This window comes from Melospiza melodia, chromosome 3 (assembly GCF_035770615.1).
Source record: "Melospiza melodia melodia isolate bMelMel2 chromosome 3, bMelMel2.pri, whole genome shotgun sequence".
NCBI lineage: Eukaryota > Metazoa > Chordata > Aves > Passeriformes > Passerellidae > Melospiza > Melospiza melodia.
In genome coordinates, this window is record NC_086196.1 from 48,769,648 (window position 1) to 48,791,226 (window position 21,579).

General features: G+C 40.0%; 1 protein-coding gene and 1 long non-coding RNA gene across 5 annotated transcripts in view; one reads left to right on the plus strand and one right to left on the minus strand.

Annotated features, from left to right (window-relative positions):
- Positions 1 to 1,780: 1,780 nt before the first annotated feature.
- Positions 1,781 to 21,579, plus strand: part of LOC134415793 (uncharacterized) — a 56,182-nt gene continuing 36,383 nt past the window's right edge. The window contains exons 1-3 of one of the 2 annotated variants that reach the window (XR_010027117.1): positions 1,781 to 2,127; positions 18,724 to 18,886; positions 20,698 to 21,527. This is a non-coding gene — a long non-coding RNA (uncharacterized LOC134415793). Of the gene's footprint in view, positions 2,128 to 18,723; positions 18,887 to 20,697; positions 21,528 to 21,579 lie in introns of those variants that run through there. The other variant, XR_010027116.1, reaches the window with a different exon arrangement.
- TSNAX (translin associated factor X) overlaps positions 4,440 to 21,579 on the minus strand; it is a 54,389-nt gene continuing 37,249 nt past the window's right edge. For all 3 annotated transcript variants that reach the window (XM_063151639.1, XM_063151640.1, XM_063151637.1), the window contains 2 exons: positions 7,827 to 7,954; positions 4,440 to 6,229 (listed from right to left, as the gene is read on the minus strand). In XM_063151639.1, the coding sequence (XP_063007709.1) occupies positions 5,855 to 6,229; positions 7,827 to 7,954 (503 nt within the window). In that variant the 3' untranslated portion in view covers positions 4,440 to 5,854. The remainder of the gene's footprint in view (positions 6,230 to 7,826; positions 7,955 to 21,579) is intronic.

The following is a 21,579-nucleotide window of genomic DNA, read 5'->3' on the forward strand; positions in this document are numbered from 1 at the left end:
TGTTTATAAGCACTTAAAGAGAAAACAATAACTAACTTGTAACTCACAGCCAAAAGCTTGAGCACTCCAAAGGCTGGACACTAGGTGGCAGAAAAATTATACGTTCTCCAGTACCTGACAAATACTCATCCTTCTAGTAAGAAGGCAGGGCCAGGGAGTTATAGGATGTATCTCAAATAAATTGAAGGTTTATAGGTGCCCTGCTTTTCCTGATCAGTTCAAATGAGCACAGATTCTGTTAAGGTTGGACTTTTTTTCTTCTGCAAAGCAACATTTCTCCAACAGCCCATCAACCAGGAGCCATCACAGGCAGAGGCTATGCTGAAAAAAAGGCTTGGGAAGGAGGCAAAGGAAACAGGTGTTAGTACACGTCCTGTCCGTGCCCTGCCCTCCTCTTTGTGCCCTCCAGCAAAGATATAGAAACCATAAATAAAATAATTAGTAAATATAAAATAACAGGCATCAGGACTTCATGAAGGCGAGCAGGAGGTTTTACATTAGTGTCTCCAACATCACCCCCTGCTCAGTGGGCACATGTAAGTGCCAGGTCACAGACATGCCCATGTGAGTGACCGTGGCATTTTGGTGGTGCAGCTTCTGGCCTTGGCTGGCTCTCGGGAGCAGAAGGAGCTCAGGCTTGCATTGGTGGATGCAGGGCTGGAAGTTAAATAGTCACATCTTATTGCAGGCTCCTGGCTGATTTACTGATTTATGGCTTCATCTTACCCATCTTCTCTCACAGCCCCAGCAGCTGCTGCTTGCAGGTATGAGGTGCAAAGTAAAACACACCTGCCAAGTGCCCCTGCTGCAAGGAGAGAAACACTCCCCACTCCCTCCTAAAAGGAGACTCCTGGGACTTCATGCTCCCATGACATCCAAACTCCCAGAACTGACTATTCAAGCACATCCTTTGCCACCCTGGGGCCTGACCCTGAGCACAAAAAGGTTCATTTTAACAAAAACCTGGGCAACTTCCAGATATGTTTTTTTTCCAATATTTTCAGCTTCTCTTGCTGGGGTAATCTGAAGAAAGGACCTTAAGGAGGAATTTAATGAAACTAGTGAAACTAATGAAACTAATCCAGGACCCTTCTGGATTAAAAGGGGCTTGCAAGCCTGCAGGAAAGCTCAGGGCTGTGGGAGAAGTGCCCAAAGCTAGATGTACCCCAAAACCTACACTGCATCTGGAGCCAAGAAACAGTTTATGATGGGCTCAAGGAGTCATCTGACCTTTTGTGGCAGTGCAGGAGTAGAGCACACACAATAAAGTCTTTCTTTAGACGGAATGAACATCTGCTGACATGAAAACAACAACACTAGGGAAAGAAAAAAAAGAGGATGAACCCACATGTCACTGGTCTGCAAACTCCAGTAGTGGAGGCTCAGAGTTCAGCCTCCCAGGGTGGCTGAAGGGACACCAGGGCCAGCCTGCCTGGCCTGGGGGAGGAGCTGAGAAAGGAACCATCACATCACTTTTGGCCAGCGTTCAGGGAGGCACCGACTGGCTCCACAAGAAGTCATCAGCAAGTCTCTTCTGCTGCATTCTGCAAACAGGCCTTTCAAAGTGGTGATGGGTGAGGTAAAAAGAGGTAGAATTTGTGGGAAATCATACTCCTCAAAGACAACCTTCCTCAGAACTGGAGAAGAAACTTCTTTCACGTTTGTAGGCAATTTTCCTTGGCTCGTGATGATTGCAAACCTCAGAATAACCGAGGTTTGCTCACCTGCAAAAGCAATATGAGATCTGCCCACCCTCCCACCCACCCACCCATCCTGACACGTGGCACCACGGCTGCCATAGGACACCACCAGGCCTTATCCAATTGCAGGAATACCAGACCTCTCCCCTCAGAGTCACAGCACTACTCCCACATTCGGAGGTGTGAGCAGACAACCCTACCTAAGAAACCCATCGATTCCTCTTCCTGCATGGACACATTTTACCCCAGGATTCCAGCTAAACACAGAAAGGACTGAACCATGGGATGGACATGGGCCATGGCTCAAAAGAACAGTACAGCCTGAGAAAGGATAAGTAAAGAAAGGGAAGAAACAGAGAAGGGTTTGAAGCAGCAATGCCAGCGAAATGGACACGTAAACAGCACACAAGGGGGAACTGTGGTCACCGTAAGCATTCCTTTATGTTAAAAACTGTATCTAACCATGTCTCTAACAGCTGCAGATGATGGCAATTCAAACATCAAGGTTTGTGGCTACCTGTGTGGGAGTGAAGGTAATGTGAGTGGGAAGTTGGGTCATATGGGAAATGAGCGCTTGTTGATTAGTGACAGCATGACTGGAAGCCTGCAAACCCTGCTCAGTGCAGGACCTGCAGGTTCTCAGCTGCTCAGGAAATCAAGTTCCCCTTATTTATGGCCCAAGGCTAGATCAATGCATTGGGGACCTTGTGGTAATTTTAAATTCAGTTCCTTTGGTCAACTCCAAGTCTCTCTTATAGCTGAGTCACTTGGTTTCAAAGTGTTGTTTCCAACTTCTTGCAGGGCTGTCTTCCTGTCCCACGTCCTCCCCAGTCCCACCCTCCTTGCATGTGCACCCGCTGTCCTGTGGCTCAGCCTGCTCTTCCTCCATGCTGTCCCACTCCTTGCCACTCTTCCCCCCTTTGTCTCTACCTCACTTCCTTCCATTTTGCCTTTCCACTGCCTTCACCCTTCCCAACTAACCCTTTACTGTCACGCTGCAGACTTCCATAAGTTTCTTTTCCAAAATGGGAAGTGGTAAACCAACCTACTACTACACACCGTCTTCTGGTAAAAATCCTGTCACTTTATCCCCTCCCCTTTCTACCATCTTCCTTTTGTTTGTCTTGGCTGACCTTTTGCCTACTCTTAAACTGCAAACTCTTTGAGGGCAGTGCCAGAATCTGGTCTGGATTCTATAAAGCACCTAATATGCTAAATATTATAAAAGGTGCGGTTTATTTTCTTTCTTTTTCTTTTGATTTTCAGTAAACTCACTGAACATCCAAGTAAGCAGGAGTTTAAGTAGACAGACATATGTGTCTTATCAACAGGAAGTTTCTCTTGCATAACTTCTCTGGCAGTTCTGGAAAGCTAAATGCGGGTGCGTTTTTCCTCACTGAAAATTAACACTCAGGGAAAAAAGTGAACCCGTAAAGAAAAATAATTTCTGAGAAAGCAGATTCCAGAAAACGAGATGATTTTTAGCACACAGAGCTGCCCTTGTGAAACATCTGCCATGACGTAGTCCTGTTCTGGCTGCAGACCAAGCGTATCAATAGCTCCACAGAGTAATGGGATAAGAAATGGGAAAATTGCCATTGCTTGTTTAGCAGCTTGTTTTGCTGATAAATGTCTGTCACTTTTCAAACAGCTACAGTGCAATTGTTTTTTGGGAAAAATATTTCCTTGAGCAGGAGGTTTTCAGGCCATTAGCTACTTCCCATCTGTGCTGGTGTTTTAATACACCGCACATACACTTTGCTTCTTATTAGAAATTATTCACAGCTTTTGATTATGGCCAGGCAGCCTGAAGTTTAGAAATCATGTCTGCCATTAAAAAAATTTCTATTGCCTTACCAAAAAATTTAAATCTCAAAATCATTAGAGCCAGTATGTACTTGTTGAAAGAGCATCTACTTCTAAATATTGCTAGGGGGGGAAATGTACTCTTTTTAGACATCTGTAGTTTTAAAATAATGAATGACTGTATAAAAGCAGGAGCTGAATAAAGTGGTAGCCACTGTGTGCTCATTCCATGGCTAGAGGCAGAATGTCACTAAGCCAAGCAGTGCAATGTGCTGAAATTCATCTCATCCGTTTCAAACTGTGCCATGAACATTTTTTAATTCCCCCTGATAGCTGCTAGGACAGACAAGAGACAGATCTCTGTTTAATATCACACACTATGTCTAACAGTATCTGCTTTCACTTCACACACTTACACTAAACAAGCAATGACTTGCAGTAAATTTTGTATGCCAAAAGAGGCACAGCCGCACCGTAGCTGCATCAACTGAAATCCTAGATGTATGCACCTCAGGGAGAGGGTGACACCCCAAAACTATGCCTTTTTAGCAACAAGCCTTCTTTCTTTCCCCTCCTCTCATCAGGGAAAAGAGAAAAAAAAAAAAAAAAAAAAAAGGCAGCAAACAAAGGTGAGATGTAGAAACATGGGTACTGTTGCAGATTTGTTCCAGGGATATACTTGCTTTGTCATCTGAATCCTTTGCATTTTTTTCATTCAAAAGATTCACATGAAGTTTCTATACTAACAAGTTATTAGACACTGCAGAATAAGGTTAAGGGAGAAAAAAAATTTTCATCATTAGAAAGTGCCCATGGAAGTATGAATACAGGAATGGATCAAAACTTCCAAGCGAAGTTCTTCACAGTGGGAAACTTGCTCTGTAATCTACCACTTGGACTGACAAGCAAAAGGATCAACATAGAGACAGTGACTACTTTTCAGAATTTATTGTAAAAAATAGTATTAAACAATAGGAAAAATACCACTCCTTGTTCAATCCACCCCATACTACTTTATGTGGAAACAATGGAAAAATTTGACAGAAATGTATTTACCATTCCTATCCATATATCAGATGATTGCAGCTACTCAGGACATGCTCATGGGAAAAGTATTGGCAGCATCACAGCATATGGAAGTGGAAATAAAAAACATGCAGTATTTTCAATTGCAGTTGGGAGGCCTATTTCCTGGAGTCTAGAGATCATGTTGCTTTATCTGTTTTCCTTTAGCATTATGTACATTATCAGACTTTCATAACTTCAGACACCAGCATAAAGCCCTGATTTTTTGCCAACAGTGACATACCCCCTCAAAGATAAATGTGGAAACCAGAATGCCTGCCTTACTTCTGTTTGCAATTTCCTTTCCACAGGAACATGCACATGATATAGATCCTGCTAACATACATTTAAAGCTTGGCTAGCCCTTTTCCACTTATACCAGTTCAATCCCACTGGAGGTCCTCAGGGCAGCACAAACAATGGAGAACAGACTTCCAGCACTGCAACATATTTGTTCTGGCCAAAAACTGCTTGTCCTAACACCAAATTACATACTTTGTATGACAACTTATTTTGTCTACAAACAAAAATATGTCAGATTCTGCAATAAACTGTATTACAAAAAATGTAGAACAATACTTTCCACAATTATTTTCTGTGGATTTCCTAGCTCATCTCAAAACTGTGCAGTACTAGTGTTAGCTCAAATGGAGCCAACTTTTAAGAGAGACCCAAAATAACAGGTGACAGTAGTATTTACCTGGTGCAATTAGCTTCATTATCAATTGGCAAAAAGTTGACTTAGTTTCATAGTTTAAAGCACTAATCAGAGAAAACTTGAATTACATGGCACTGTTGAGACCACCCCAGTCTCAAGTCAAGGGCTGCACTTATTCACAGGTGCATTGTTGTAGGTGTGACATGACTACAGAACCCAAATACTCAAAAAATGAGTCAGCAGAAACCTATGGATAATGCTAAATAAGAGCACCTAACCATTTTTTTTCCACTGCTGTGCTTGATGAAAACTTATTTTGAGGTGAGTCACACAAATGACCGTCACTGGAGTAGAGTGCAGTGGAAATTTTGGTCATTCTGAAAGAAGATACAATGGAGCAATACAGGAAATTCCATACCAAGAGGCCAAAGTCAAACATTTCTTCTCTTGTACACCATAAAAAGTATTTTTGGTTACAAATTACCACTGCAAACAGCCTTCTCATAGATAAAACTAAAAATGTCTCTACCTAAAAAGCTTTGAGAAGGGTCAAAACCCCACAAACCACAATTAGAGAGCTTTCTCTATGTCCTCTTCTCTTCTGAGTAGCAAAAGCTTCCTGATTTTAAGGAAGTCCCTCCTCTTGGTCAATCAATTCTGTTTTGGTGGAGAAGACATCAGCCAGCATGTGCTTTGGGATTTCAGATCCCCGTACTTTTAACGTGTAGCAGGCATTCTCTACCTTTGCCAGACTCTGTTTCAAGGTGTAGAGCTTCTTGGAGACTTCGTAAGGTCCGGTGTTGCCGATGAAGGTGAAGCCATCGTAAATCTGGCGCAAGAACTGGCTCAGTTCGAAGGGCGTGTCGATGTCCCCGTTGCCAACGCTGCTGATGCACAGCCGCATCAGCTCTCCCGTCAGATCCGCCACTCCCAGCAGGTAATCCACGGGAGTTACCTTCAGGCTCCACCTACAAGGCTGTTTATCGCGGCAGTTGGAGGTCTGGGGACAGAATGGAACAAAGTCCAGCACAGAAAGAATGTGAGAAAGCCATCTGTAATGGCTCAACTACAGGCTAACTCATCTAACGTAACTGGAAATTTAAAACATTCTGGAAATCAGACCATGTGGAAGTGCCACGGGCTGATTTCAGAAGTACTAATCTCCTTCCAGCATAAAAAAGGTAATTTCTACTTGAGATGTCATTTTCATTCTAGCAAGTATGATAAACATACCCTAACTCTACCATCTCTATTTGCAAACAGAATTATCACATCTTTGCAGCAACATTTATTTGCAGTTGTTTGGGGTTTTCCTTCACCTGACAGATCTCAGCCTGATAGATTTTTTTCCTAAATAGTCAGTCCAAAGTTAGCAAATCAGTCAAAAATAGTCTGCATTATAAAACAAACAATATAATTTTATAATGGTATCTTGAATTTCAAAATATATTCTCTACAAGTAGCCATAGTATTCTCAGATCTGTTTTATATCAATTGAGTTTATTAAAATAACAAACAAAAATCTTCATGAAGCAAACCCATTACAAAGTTACAAGTGTGCTCCATTATCCACGTTTCCAATATTTTTTATTGCCAGAATATTGGTAACGTGGGAGACAATGCAGGTTTCTTTCTGTTCACTTGTTCCCATAATATGCTATCTACCCAAATTGACTGATCTAGTCAGAGGCATGCACACTGGGGTTAACAACTTCATAGCTGGTACCTCTGGTAAAAACAAATTAATTTAAGCTAAAAATCAGGCTTCTCTGCAAATATCTTACCAAGAGAATAAAAAAAGAACGAGAAGTGCTTTACAGCAGAATCTCTTCAGCAGAAACAAACTCAGGAATTCACGTAAAGCAGCATTACTGTACACTGCACCTCAACTGCTTGTGCACTTCTGTAGACTGCTACCAAATCACTGTTGTCCTCTGTGAACAATCAAACTGCTCCCAGTTTACTGTGTTTGGTGACAGCAGTTTGTCCCTATGAGCCATTTAGGGCAGGCTAGGAGCACAGGCAAGTCAAGAAACCGCAGATCCGGCATTAGGGCTAAGGTATGACGGGACACCAGGCTGTCCTCTGAAAGGAATCAGCTCCAGGAGAGTTACAAATGATGCAGCCAAGGCATATGCACAAGGCAAACACAATGCCTCCAGTGATAGTTCAATATCAGCAATAAGATTTCAGCCATGGAGTTCATCCTGCCTTGGATTTGTTTGTGTCCTCCAACTTCTGCAACATCACTATACACCACAAGGTCTTAGAGACAGCCCCAGGCACTAAAAATCCCTCCGCTACATTTGTTAGCTAGCATTTCACTGTCCTGGATATTCTGCCATATCAGAAAGAGTTCAGTTTGCTCTGAATAAAAAGGATGTGAAATTTATAAACTTGTATCCCACAGATTTAGTTTACTACTTATCAGAATAAAAGGCATGTTTTGAACAAGTGAGTCAAAGCCCACATGTCTATCCAATCCCATTCCACTAACTGGCCTTATTTAATCAGATGCCAAAAAATGTGACTAAGCCTTCTCGCTGCATTTCCATCCCAGAAAGATGTTTGTCAATTGAGAAAAGAAAAACTTTTACCATGTTTGTTGTTTCTTCTCTGTCTTCTGCTGTAAATATTAGTTGTTTGTTGATCTCTTCAACACTGATCAAAGATCGTGTTTTGATAAAATACTGAAACGAAACTGCCTCAACATATTCTTGAAGGCCTGCAAAAACAGCAGAAACAAGCTCATGCTTCAAACTTTCCAGCAATGATCCATGCTAACAATTATTTAGTTTTTAAGAAATTTTTTAAGTGCAACTATTTGAAGGTTACCAGCAAAAAATGAAAATTAACATAATCCAGAAATAACATTGAAACATAATCTAACATAGCACGTTTCTGAAGCATGAAAGTCAGAACAAGCACACAGACAAACATGTTCAAGTTTTTACTCCATCTGCCTCTTTCATGCAGAGCCTTCTGTAATTTCTATATAAAGCATCATGGTATTCTCAGAAACATACTGAAGATCAGTTCCCCACAAGGTTTCCAAGGGCTCATACTAGGACCAGTATAGTTTAATATCTGCATCAATGTCACAGAGAGTGGGATCAAATGCACCCTCAGCAAATTTGCAGATGACACTGAGCTGAGTGGTGCAGTTGATGCACCTGAAGGATGAGAGCCCACCCAGAGGGACTAGGACAAGCTTGACAAGTTTGGTCCATGGGAATCCCATGCAGTTTAACATGACCAAGTGCAAGGTGCTGCACCTGGGTCAGGGGATCCCCAGTATCAGCACAGGCTGGGGCATGAACAGATCGAGAGCAACCCTGCCCGGGAGAACTTAGAGTAGATACTTGTTTAAAACTGAGCTTCCCACTTCTCCATTTTGTGAGAATCAGGCTCCTTAAAATAAGCAGGTTTGGTGAAATTCTCATTCAAGGCAAAGCATCTGTTGCTACAAATCACTCCAGACCAAAGAAATTAATAAATAAGCAAATAAACAAACCAGACATGACTGTAATGTCCAATAAGAAGACTAAAAGGTGATCCTGCTTTGGCAGAAGGGTTGGATGAGGCAGGTCATCTCTAGAGGTGCCTTCCAACCCTAGCTGTTCTGTGATTCTATGAATACATTAATAACTGCTCTGTCCAAAAGAACTGACACTCTAAAATTAAGGAGTGGGGGGGACAAAAGGAGTTGGTGTGTTGGGAAGGGAATAAAAGATGGGATAACAAATGTAGCTTGTACCAGATTTGTAGGTCATCTACAGCTACCTGCCACAATTCTCTCTCACTTCCTACTTAGCAGAGGGTGGTTTTATTATGCATTACTGTGGATGTGACAGCCTGGAGAACGAAAAAGCTAGATAAGTTTTCCCAGAATTGGCCTGGGAAGCTCTAGGGAGCTGGAGATAAACAATGAAAGCCAAATATTAAAACAACCTGCAGGTGGTGTTTTTTCTAATAATCTGTTTTTCTGATAGGATTGTTTAACAAGACTGAATTGGGTGTCTTTTTAATTAGCCAATCATGTGAAATGTATTGATTAAATGACAAATCAGGTCCACCTGTAGTGAACTGAGCTAGAAAAGAAGAGAGGATAAACTCAACGAAGCTTTTGCCACTTTGCCTTCTGATCCACCTACGTGACATCTCTAACTCAACAGTGACATGTTACAACAAAGGCAAGATCTAAAAAAAAAGTTTGAATGTTCAGACAGAGATTTTACAGGTTGTCAGCTTATGTGCAGAGAGCAGATTTGGGGGAAGCACGTGAGAAAAGTTCCTAAGCAGAAAGCTGAAGCTGGCACTGTTGGTGGAAAAAAAGGCAGAAACAATGCTGGAACAAACAGCCATGGCAGTACTAAGCTAAAAAAAGGTGTAGAGACAAAGTCAATGCCTGTGTATATCCGACCCATGAACAGAGAATGCCCAAAGAGGACATTAAAGGAATGGCCACATGACAGAGATGGTTCTAGCAGAGCTATTCTGAGCCATTTTAAGGGGATGACTTCACTTCAAAAGACACTAACAGGTATCATGCTGCAAGAGGGCCAGGATTAGACAATAGTTTTGTCAGTGAGAAAATGAAGATGTAACCAGGGGTACCAGAAGTAGAAGCCTGTTTCCATTAAAATAATCTAAATATCCTCAACTGACCTGTACAGTGCCAGGACTTCAGCTTATGGAAGTATGCAGGAAGAAACAAATTTAGACTTCACCTGGATCAAAGAAATAGTCTGAATCAAAAAGAAGAGAACATAGATTTGAATAACAGATGAGTGTGGAAATACCCCAAAAAACTCAAGGGGTAGGAGGCTTTCCACGTACCCACTACAAAAGCATGATAAGTGACCTGCATTTTTTTTCCCTTTTAAATATGTATTTGAGCAGAAGCAACTCAGAATGGCAATTCCTTTATAGTACTCTACAGCAGCACTGGGAAAAGCAGAATAAATATGCAGCAACCAAACTCACACTCAACAGTGCTGTTCACAAACCAGAACACAAACACAGAGCTAGCAAGGCCAATTAAACACCATAATTTAATCAACAGAATTCAGGTAAAGCACTCAGGGCACAAGCAATAGAAAAACACACTAGATAAAAGCTACTCAGGATCTTTTAAGATAAATAACTTTGCAGGCTGCAGAGAGGTAGATTTCATCACTCACTCTTTCCCTGACTTACCTTCTGATGTAACAGGACCAGGAATCTATTATGAAATTTTGGCTTTTTCTGTGGATAAGCTGTAAGCTACCAGATACAGCAGCACTCAACATGACAACATCTGTGAGACTCTCCCTCTGCTATCTATGGAGAAGACTATCACATATGAAACATGTACTTGGCATTTTCCACAGCTCTCAGAGAGATCAAATCAGCCCTCAGACTTTTTGGTAAACAGTCTTCTCGATCAGTCAGATCTCCCACTTTCAACTCACTCCACTTTACTATTTCATAAGTGTTTTGTCCTTTTTCCATTGTAAGTGTTTGGCTCCTCTGTTCTTTTATCTATATGTACTTTTTAACGTGGGCATATTTCTATGTATGTACACACATAGATCTTTGCTTCCTCCTGCATGCCACACTAGCTGACACGTTCCACACTAGCTGTGCTCCTTCCTTTTGTTTAACAACGCCATGTGAATGTTGCACACAGTCTGTTTGCGGTCTGTTTGCCATTTACTGTCACCTTCTCACAATTAGGGAATCTATCTCCCACTATTTAGTAAGCCTTACAAAACTCAATTAAAGTTACCATCACAAATAGACTGCTAACAAATCCTGCTCATGACTATTTTGCAAAAAATACTAGTATTTTACTTTTTCTTCTTTTTTTTGTTTTTTTTTTTTTTTTTTTTTTTTGTTTTTAACAAGTCCTTCTGTCAGAAGTAGCTACAATATGGTATTTCAATGAGCCAAGACCTTGAAATAAGGTATTTCCATGTGCAGGTAGAAGGATGTTTAAACATGTTATGTTTTAGCTTAATGGTAGGACATCCGCTATTTTCAGCAAATAATTCCCAAGGTGAAAAACCCCATCCCATTTCACTACACCATCCAACAATACCTTTCCCCTTATGCTCTTGTTTTGGATTTATTCCAAAATTAGCTTATTTATGGATTGAGCTGCCAGTAACAGAATAGTTTTTAAGACTGCCTTTTATGGATTTGGGGTTTTTTGTAGTACATGGACAAAAATACCAATTAAAAACACTGTATTATTTTTGCTAGCACTTCTTAAAATTACAGATGCAAGGTAAAGAATTAACTGCTTAAGTATTTTGATATTTTATTACATTTATTCTACAGAAATACTAGACAAGTGACAGTGACCCAGTATAGCAGCTCCCTTCTATGTTTTAAAAAAATTATTTTGTGTACAAGAACTACAGAGTTACACTGAGATATCTTCTGAGCATGTATCTACAAATATAGATTTTTCTGCCTGAAAATTTTAGCACTTTTTGCCAGCTGATATTCAAGACCTTTTTCCTTAACTACATATGCAAGATCTGAGAAAGAAGAAAAAGCAGTTACCCTAAAAAACTTACAAAGAAATTAGTTTTCTTAAATGAAAAAATAATTTAAAAAAACATAATTGGAGCACTCAATCCAAGAGTCAAATGAATGCCTAAGACAGAAGAAAAGCTAGTTCTATCTAAAGAATGAGTACATAATTGAAAATACTTAATTGCAGGAGTCATATTAGGGTAAACAGAATCTAATTCTACCTGAGATATGCATGCATCCATGCATGCATGGAAGCTTCCACCCAGAATGACAGATCAAATAAGAGGTGAAAGTTTCCTTCTAAAATTTTGTTTACTTCATTTCCTCCTCTAAATCTCCCTTTGACAGTTACAGAACAGGTTCAAAAGGATTTCATGCTTCCCAGTTGTTGAGGTTAGCAATGCCAGTGCCACCTGCCATCTTCTCAAATAAGCTGCTTCTCTCCTTATTTCTTCCCCAACTCATTTTCTTTCACCCTTTGTCCTGTTTCTCTCTATTTTTTTGTTTAGAGAGGAGCCTGTGCTGATGGTGTGGACACAAGCCTGTGCTCTCTCACCCAGCTCCTCCCCTAAACCACGCAGCAGGAATCACAGGCCAAGAGCAGCCACCAGAAAGATGGTAGGAAGATACACCCAGCCAGCTTCTTCCAGGATCACTGCATGAAGGGTGGGGCACATTATTTACAGGGCGAGCCATGTGAAACTACACACTTGCTGATTCATTACAAAACCAAAACAGCACCGACAAGGCTCTATCTTATCCTCATGTTTAGGCTGGCAAGTTACATGGTCATTAAAAAACCCCAAACACAGAAAAAAAAACTTCCCTTCTTTCTCCTCCCCCCAAAAAACAACGAAAGCAACAACAAAAAACACCCATCACCAAAATACAGAAATCCCTGCCATAATCCAGGAAAAAAAAAGTTATATTCTTGTGGAAATCCCAATCAGAGAAATAATTATACAGAATATGGGGAGCATTGGTAAACTTAAAGAACTTATTTCTAGAAGCATATGGATGAATAAAAGGGAGAAATAAGTGAAATAAGCAAACAAGTAACCATCAATTGAAACAAGTAGATACAATAAGTTTAGAAGTATTAATATAAAAACTAATGCCAGTGTCCTATTAAGATGAAACTGGTAATTCACACCTTAATCTACTCCTTTAAAATTCTCTGCATACTTGACAATGATTCCTAAGATTCAGAGATCTTTTTCTTGGCAGAAGGGGTAAAAACTAAACTTTAGTAATTAAACTTAAACTGAGGCTATGAAACAATCGAAGTATTTTGTTGATTGTGAGCATGAAGTCAAAGGTTAATTTTATAACACACACTGAAAGAGGATAAAGCCAGTTCTCCTCACAGACAGGAATGCTCTGGACATCCTGTTGTGAAAATGGCTTAAAAGAGTAATTCCAGTCAGGGATGGATTTTACAAAACAGTACTAACTAAAATATACAAATAAAAGCACTAGAACAAAAATCTGTATGAGCTTACGTATTTGGGAAAACACATCTTTCTATTCACTCAGTAATAATTCAAAAGCTGAGTAGGTTTACTACTATACCAATAATTAAAATAATGTAAACTTTTCCTGTAAAGCCCTGAATGTTTTGTTCATTAGTCAACTGCTACTTGACACACCCACATCTCTTCTAGCTGCACCTGTTGAAGCAATGTATTGCAGATACTGAAGTGTTAATATTGTTGCACTTTGAAGTTGAATACACACTTCAGGGGAAAAGGCAATACCAAGATTAGTCAGTTTTCCCAAAAGCCCCAGAAACAAATGAAAGTTCCCCATCAGACAGGTGCCTGTGAGAGTTAAATTATTTCTCCAAACAGGCACAAAAACCCTTCAAAGAACTGCAAACAATATTGTAATCTCTCATTGCAGAGAGCAGGGAATTAAGCCTTTTTTATACTGTTATTAAAAACATATGGACATATGACAAACAACAGGCCTTTTCGCAGATGAATGATTGTGGGTGAGAAATTCACAAACTTTCATTTTGCTACTGCTTGGAGACCTAAGGGATGTACCATGCTGACTTTTGTAATCAAGGTTTTTTTTCTGAAGTTTGGGGTTTTATTCCAACTCACAAGCCCCAAATGTAGTAATTACAAAGAGCACCCAATGTTTTACATGAGTTCTTGAAAAAACTATTCCTGTGACAAGTAGTCTTCCTGACCTCTTTGACTACCCCCAATTGCCTTCATAATTAATACAGAGTTTTATAAGTCATTCAGTCAGTCAGACACTGCTGGCAGCCTTGAGGGCAAGTGTTCAAGATACCAAAGAAAGGAAGCTCTGACTCAGCCAGGATGTTCAATGATCAAAGAAGAAAGAGCACCTAACACAACACAGCTTCTGCAGTTCAAAACACAGTGAAAGTTCTTCTTGAGGTGATGTTGTTTCCATGCAACAGACTCAACTTACAAGCACATCAAAAAACCAATAGTGGCCATTTGTCCTCATAAACACAGATCTGTGAGATGGCACAAAGGTACTTCACCACTTGCCAACCTCTATTTCTCCCCACGTGACTGCAAAACAAACCATGATGTGCTATCCCCATTGCTTCTTGGAATGGAGTTCCTCTATGACACATTCTCCTGTGTGATTTTAAATAAACAAACAAAAAAAGCTTCACAGATTTTTTTTAAATTTCTCTTATGTTCCAGCTGCACTTGGTTCCTGCAAAGGCTGGAGAGATCTGGTCTGTGAATCACTAATGTCAATAATTGCAGGGTTGAAAAAAATTCCTGAGCCAGAGAACAAGGTCTCCTCCATTTGCCAGCTATGAAACTGAATTAAAAGACAAACAATGTCACTAGTTTCAGGCTGTCATGTGAGCAACCAAGTATTTGTCATAATAGTACAGCAGAACTTCAGGACAGTTAGGTCTTAAGTGAGAAGCAGGAAAGGAAAATCTTTGTGATCATGCAGCATGAATCTTTAAAAGACTGTCCATAGCTTCGCTTATGGATTTCTGCTGCTCTGAATGGCTCCTGCTGAATTTACATCTCATTCAGGGATGAGCTGATAATCAATTCTCACATAGTGCATGCCTAGTTTGATCGTGTCAGAATTTGCATTCATGTTTGCAGGTTTGTTTTAATTTTTGTGTATGGACATACAAAATCTGCAGCAGAAAATACATAGTGAGGCTTTGCAGTCACTGTTTTTTCCTTTTCCTTAGAAGAACTTAGGAAAAAGGCATGAACCAAAAATAATAAAAGGGCAGCAAAATGCAACAAACTGAAGGTATCAAATTTCACACAGGCAACTTGCAGAATGAAAAAAAAAACAAACCAGTTTCACCAAGCGGGAATATGAGTCAGAGAAACACCGAAAATAACAAAACAGAAAGAAAGAAATTAACAAAATTGTATCTGATAACCATAAGCTTATTCACCGCAAATTCTGTTAATTTTCCAGTATAATCAGGAAACTTTGTTTCCATTTCTGGCATTTTACCCCTCACCTACAACAGCAAGAGATTAATTCTTCAGTCACATCCTGTTCCTGTGTTACTGTGTTTTCCCACCATCTTGCATAAACCTGATTGCTTCCTTCATGCTTTCCTTTCAAGTTTTAGGTGTATTTAGGTCTCGTCCTGGGTGAGACATTTACAATTCTGGTACCTTCTTCCTGCAGCACAAAGCTTTTCCTTTCTCTTACCAACCTAAAATAAAATATGCCATCTATTTTAATTACAGTTTTTAAGCTTTCTCAAGAAAAAAAAAAAGGTGTTCTACTTATACTGAAGTGCAGAACAGTACATTGATATTATATCCTTCATATTGTGCACCTTGATATTATTTCAGAAATACATGTGTGCTTACAAAGGTAGAACAATCTGAGCATGTTATTTCCATATTTTGAGTTAAAAAGCTAAGGAAAAAAAACCCTAAAACAAGCCAAGTAAACACAGAAATCATTACACAGATAGTTCCTAATTAAAATCCTTCATACAATACCCAAAAAAATGTTGTTACTTAAATCATCAGTGATCTAAAGCTGGCCTGCTTGGACAGACCCCACTCCTCTCCATAGCATTTCTTACAGCATCCTGGTGCTGGTCCAACATACTGCAGTTAGAAAGTGGCATTCTAGTGCAACTGAAGTATTTCCTTTTCATCCACACAGACTTAACTGGCCTGGTCCAAACCAGCAATGCAGTTTATTGCTGTATCTTACATGCCTAAAGTGACTCTAAATGGCATAAGGCAGGAGACAGAAATAAGCTCCATTATATCAATCTCTCAGAATACAAATAGTGGCTGCACAAGATAAATGATGTGCTAGACTGCGTCAGTGCTGAACTTTTACACAGAATTTCCTGCATCATCATCAGCAGCAGAAGCAGTCACACAGCAATAGTTTTGACAAGGTGCTGACATTTTACAGCCCCATCATCTAATCCTATTGAGAGCAAGTGCAGACATGATAAACAGCTAATGAGCTTCCCTGTGCACAGCACTCCACTCGCCACTGCTGCAAGCACAGGCACACAGCAAAGGTCAGCCAGCAGTGCTCCACTTGCATCTACCATCATCACCCCAGGTCACTCCAATTAAGAAACTCCAGAAGAATTATAGGCTCCCCATTCAATATTTCATCTTAAGAGGCAAAAAACTGAGTAAAGTGCTCAAATAGCTGGAGATTTCATTTAACAAAGTCACGTTGAAATGGTATTCCATTCAATCCCACACAGAGCCAACTTATTGAGCAGTCGTTAACGCTCCCTCCGCAGTACACAAGTTCTGCATTTAGGCAGAGAAGATTGAGAACATCCTTTGAATAATTACATACATCCTAACATAGAATCATAGAATTTTTCAGGTTGGAAAAGACTTTTAGGAACAACTGAATCCAACCACTAACCCAACACTGCCACGTCCACCACTAAACCATGTCTCTAAGTGCCACATCTACATGTCTTTTAAAGACCTCCAGGGATGGTGACTCCATCACTCTCCTGGGCAGCCTGTTCCAATGCTTGACAACACTTCCCATGATTAATTTTTTCTTAATATACTATATAAACCTCCCCTAGAGTGACTTGAGGCCATTTCTTCACATCCCATTTCTTGTTACATTGGAGAAGAGAGCACCCCCACCTGGTTACACTCTCAGGCAGTTGTAAAGTGCAATGAGGTTCTTCCTGAGTCTCCTCTTCTCCGGGCTAAATCTCCAGCTCCATCAGCCACTCCTCAGCAGATCTGTGCTCCAAACTCTTCACTTGCTCCATAGCTCTTCTCTGAACACGTTCCAGAACCTCAGTGTCCAAAGTTCTAGTGATGGGTCCAAAACTGGACACAGAACTTGAGGTGCAGCCAGTGCTGAATACAAGGGGACAATCACTGCTCTGGTCCTGCTGGCCACACTGTTGGTGATAGAGGCCAGGATGCCTCTGGCTTTCTTGGTCACCTGGGCATGCACTGGAGGATCATGTTCAGCTGCTGTAGACCAGAAAGCCCAGATCCTTTTCCAGCGGGCAGTCTTCCAGTTGCTTTTCCCCCAGCCTGCAGCACTGCACGGGGTTGGTGTAGTGGAAGTGTGGGACCCTACACATGTTGCAGAGCACTTCTTCCTTGTCATGAAGTTCTATACAGATCTTTTCTGTATACTGTTGATATTTCCCTCAGTAGTTGAGAGTTAAATATATATATAAAAATACTTAAACACATACGTATATACAAATAAAAAAATCCTGACAATTTTCTTCCTTCCTTTCATAAATCCATACAATCTTTTTCAGTCCTTTTCTTGCATAGTGTCTCTCAACAATTTTAAAGAAAGAGTACATATTTCCTCACAGGATATATAAGGTATACACTGCAAAGTGGGCCAAAGGAGCAGGAATTCTATATTACAAATAGTAAAGCTTTAAAAATATCAACAAAGCAGAACATTCTAACATAACAAATGAAGAGCTCTGCATTAAAAAAAGACTTCATTATTTCAGTATCTCTTTGTTTGCTTGTTTAATCATCCCCTGGGACAATCTGTACTGTTAAGAAACGTGTAGAAAACAGTCATCAGTTTTTGTTGTTGTTCAATTAGTGCTATACTCAGTGTTTGAGCTCATGCAAGTGTCCTTTGGGGAAACGTCCTGCGTGCCATTAGCACTATTCTTAATGAGGGAAAGCACGGAACTCCTTTAGTGCTCTGCCAGAATTGTTTTATCTTCGAGTCAAAAGAACAACTGCTTGGAGGAACCCCAAAAAAAGCATTTAACAATTACAAGTGGCAAACAATATTCCCAAGCATAATACTCATAGCATTCTTCTATTTATAGGCTAACAGTTATTATACTGAATAAAATATGTATTAGGCAGCTTTATTATGCAGACAATCATGATTCCCCAGTTAAGGCTGCTACAGTGGTTTCCATTATAAGCTCAATTTTGAACCCTCTTATTCCTTCTGTGAGAGGTAGGGTGGGGAACAGGAGGATGTTTCATGTTTGGTTTCAAGACAAAGGAGAATATTTTTAGGAAGTTTGAGGTTAATTAGACATGCTGCTTTTGAGATATGGGACATAAGCGTTTCTTTATTCTTTTTGGAAGAAAAAAGCAGTTTAAGGGCAATGTTTTTGTTCATAAAAAGCTTTTTAACTAGTTCTCCAGAATTTTGTTAAAATACAAAATCAGAGTTTAAAACGAGGTTAAAGGAAAGTCAAGACTTACAGCCCTAGGAAATATAAAGACCCAGCACTTTTCTAAGTTACTTTTATTTTCAAAAACACATGCAAGCTTTTCCATTGAAAAAAAGCAAAGCAACAATTTAGTAACACTAGACTTAAAACCAAAACTAAAAGCAACATTCTTAACTCTAATCACTTTTCATCTCCCAATTACAGTTCTTCATAAATAGTGGTGAGCAGGTGGAATAAAGCATTCCTTCTCCCAGTTGCTCTTCATCTAACTATCCCTTCAATCTTCCTGCTTCTAGGTTTTCTTTCTCAGCTTCATAATCCTGACATCAAGCATCTTCACATCTTTGACACCTCCTTGAAGCCAGCTTCAGCACAATCAAGATCTACATGTCTTGAAGCCGGCATATTCCCTTTTTTGCCATCCCAATGACTAACTGGAGAGCAGAGGATTTAATGAAGGTAAGAGTAGAGGTCTGGTTGAAAGTTAGCATTTTATCCTTGTTATGCACACAAGCTCATTTACACAAGGCCTAGAAGCAAACCCTGTCCTCCCAGTGACACACAGGTATATTCTAACACTCCCTTACTAAACATGCACTATGGGCAACAGCTGGCACAAACTCTCCTTGCAGAGGAGCATATGTAGAAGAGCCAGAACGTTAGGTAGATCATGTGGGTGACGTACCGAAATAGAAGGAAGGCAACTTATTTCAGTTGGATTTTATAAACAGTCTTCTTAATGAGGCACAGATACCTAATTACAGAAACAACAGGAAGATCTTAGGGCCAAGTATTATACAACTGATGGGAGCACACAGACTCACCATTTACCTCACCTAAAGAGAGGGAAAAAGTAAAAGTACAGCTATTTCCAGTTCTAACTTCAAAAATGCATTGGGGGCTGTGTATTTCTACCCTTTAGTTCTGTCCAAAAAAACTGCGAAGTTCAAGTATTTGAGAGATTCCACACCTGACTTCTGGAAAGCTAGACAGCAGAGTCTACTTCTTCTCTCCCTTATTTAGCACACTGATACCTTCTTGCCTTCCTTTCTTTTTACCTTGAGAGGTCAGTATGATTCATTCTCTTAAGTTTCCTTAAGACTGTAGTAAGAAAATTTTTTAATTCTATGACAATCTCACCCCAAGTCCCATGTAAGCATTAAGGATGTGCTACCATACATGCAACTGTGAGCAGTTCTGGGTGTCACCATTTAAAAAAGGATGTGAAGGCATCCACAGGAGAGCAACAAAGCTGGTGAAATTGTTGGAAGGAATGTCCTATAAGGAGCAGTTAAGGATTTTGGGCTTGGGTAGTTTGGAAAGGACAAGGCTGAGGAGCAACTTCATTGCTCCCTACAGGTTCCTGAGGAGAGGAAGTGGAGAAGGTGCTGCTGCCTCCTGTCCCATCCAGTGACAGGATATGTGGGAATGGCTCTAAGCTGCATCAGGCAGGAGTATTCCTTTTGAAAAGGTGTCAAACACAGGAACAGGCTTCCTAGAGAGGTGGTTGATGCCCCAAGCCTGTCAGTGTTTAGAGGAAGCATTTGGACAATGCTCTTAACAACTTGTTCTGACTTTTGGTCAGCCCTGAAGTGGTGAGGCAGTGGCACTGGATGATCACTGTAGGTTCTTTCCATCTGAATTTGCCTATTCTGTTCTAAAAGTTTTGCAACTGTGGTGGCATTGAATCATCATACACATGCATCAGGTCTCTAACTTCCTCTGCTAACTACTTCTACTACTGACCTCCCCTAGAGTAACTCATCCCGTTCTAAAATGGACAAATCCATCTTAGTCATTTTAAGAGGCTGATATTTACAACACCAGAAAAAACTATTAAAAATTCTCAATTACTCCTGACAGAATACTTGCAGCTGTTTTCTAAGCAGTTTATTCAGGTCTATTCTGGCATTAATGAATACCTTTATGCAAGTTAGAAATAAATTATGCAGGAAAATCAGTGTAGCTGACAATGTGTATTTACCAAGTACACAAAGCAAAGCTGAACAGTACTTTTTTTTTCATTAACTTCTTTATTTCCACATTGCTATGGCTAGCTTAAGTTTAGGTATCTTTCATGTAAAAAAGAAATTTCACTTTTGATTTCTGAAAATATTTTTTTTTAAGAAACAAAAACAGTATTTTTTTTTTACTAAGAGGAGAGACTCTGGATATAGAAAACTAGCACCTGGTTTGCTTACTTGTTTTATAAGAACATGGGTACACACAGAAGTTATTGTGCAGTAACTTTCTATATGTCTGCCATGCAGGAATACTCTCTTATGTGTGAGATGAGTGAATCTAATTCCAGGCCACCTGCTCCTCAGTAGAACTAGAGGCAGGTAAGCCTCTCTGAATTTTCTGCCACAAAGACACAAATCAAACAAAACAGAGTCCTTTCAGGTGAGGCAGCTGATGCAGAGTAGGTGGTTACCCTGTGAGAATCTGACTCACATGGCATGGCTGATGGCCTGCACCATGCAGTCTCACAAAGATCCATGAGGCAGCACAGCTCAAACACTGCTGTTCTATACACAGCATTATATGACTCACACAGGACTACAAACTTCAGGGGTTATTCAAACAAACTTTACAGGTCACAACGAAGCTTTCAGAAACTTTTGTTCCTAAAACTGAAATGCAAGATTCTCAGCTTTTATAAGCAGTACTTAAAATGAAAATCAAAAGACATTTTTAATGTGTTAAGATACTCATAATACACGTTGAATAGTATTGTTCACAGTTTAAGTTCATCTGTAGTGTCAGCATTTTGAATTATCTCTTTTTATTGTGTCACTACAGTACTTGGCTATAAATAGCAGCAAGACACATACAGATGAAATGGCCCTAAGAAAAACTATTTACATCAAATTTGAGCAACCCAATGCATCACAGCTAAGAGGGCTGTGGAATTAATCAGAGCCATTGAAGACTATCAGGGCAGGCTCCTTCCCGTTCCAAACTGCTAAACTGAGACTCAAGACCTGTATCACTCTTACACCAAAGTTTGTGTAAGACATGAGTACAAGTTACCTTAACCATTGTTTGTCTTGTAAATTACAGACACATATTCGCTGCTGGTTAATCAAATCAATCTTATGGACATTTTTAAACAATTAAGTAATTCAGGGCAAATCTTCAGCTCTCATCAG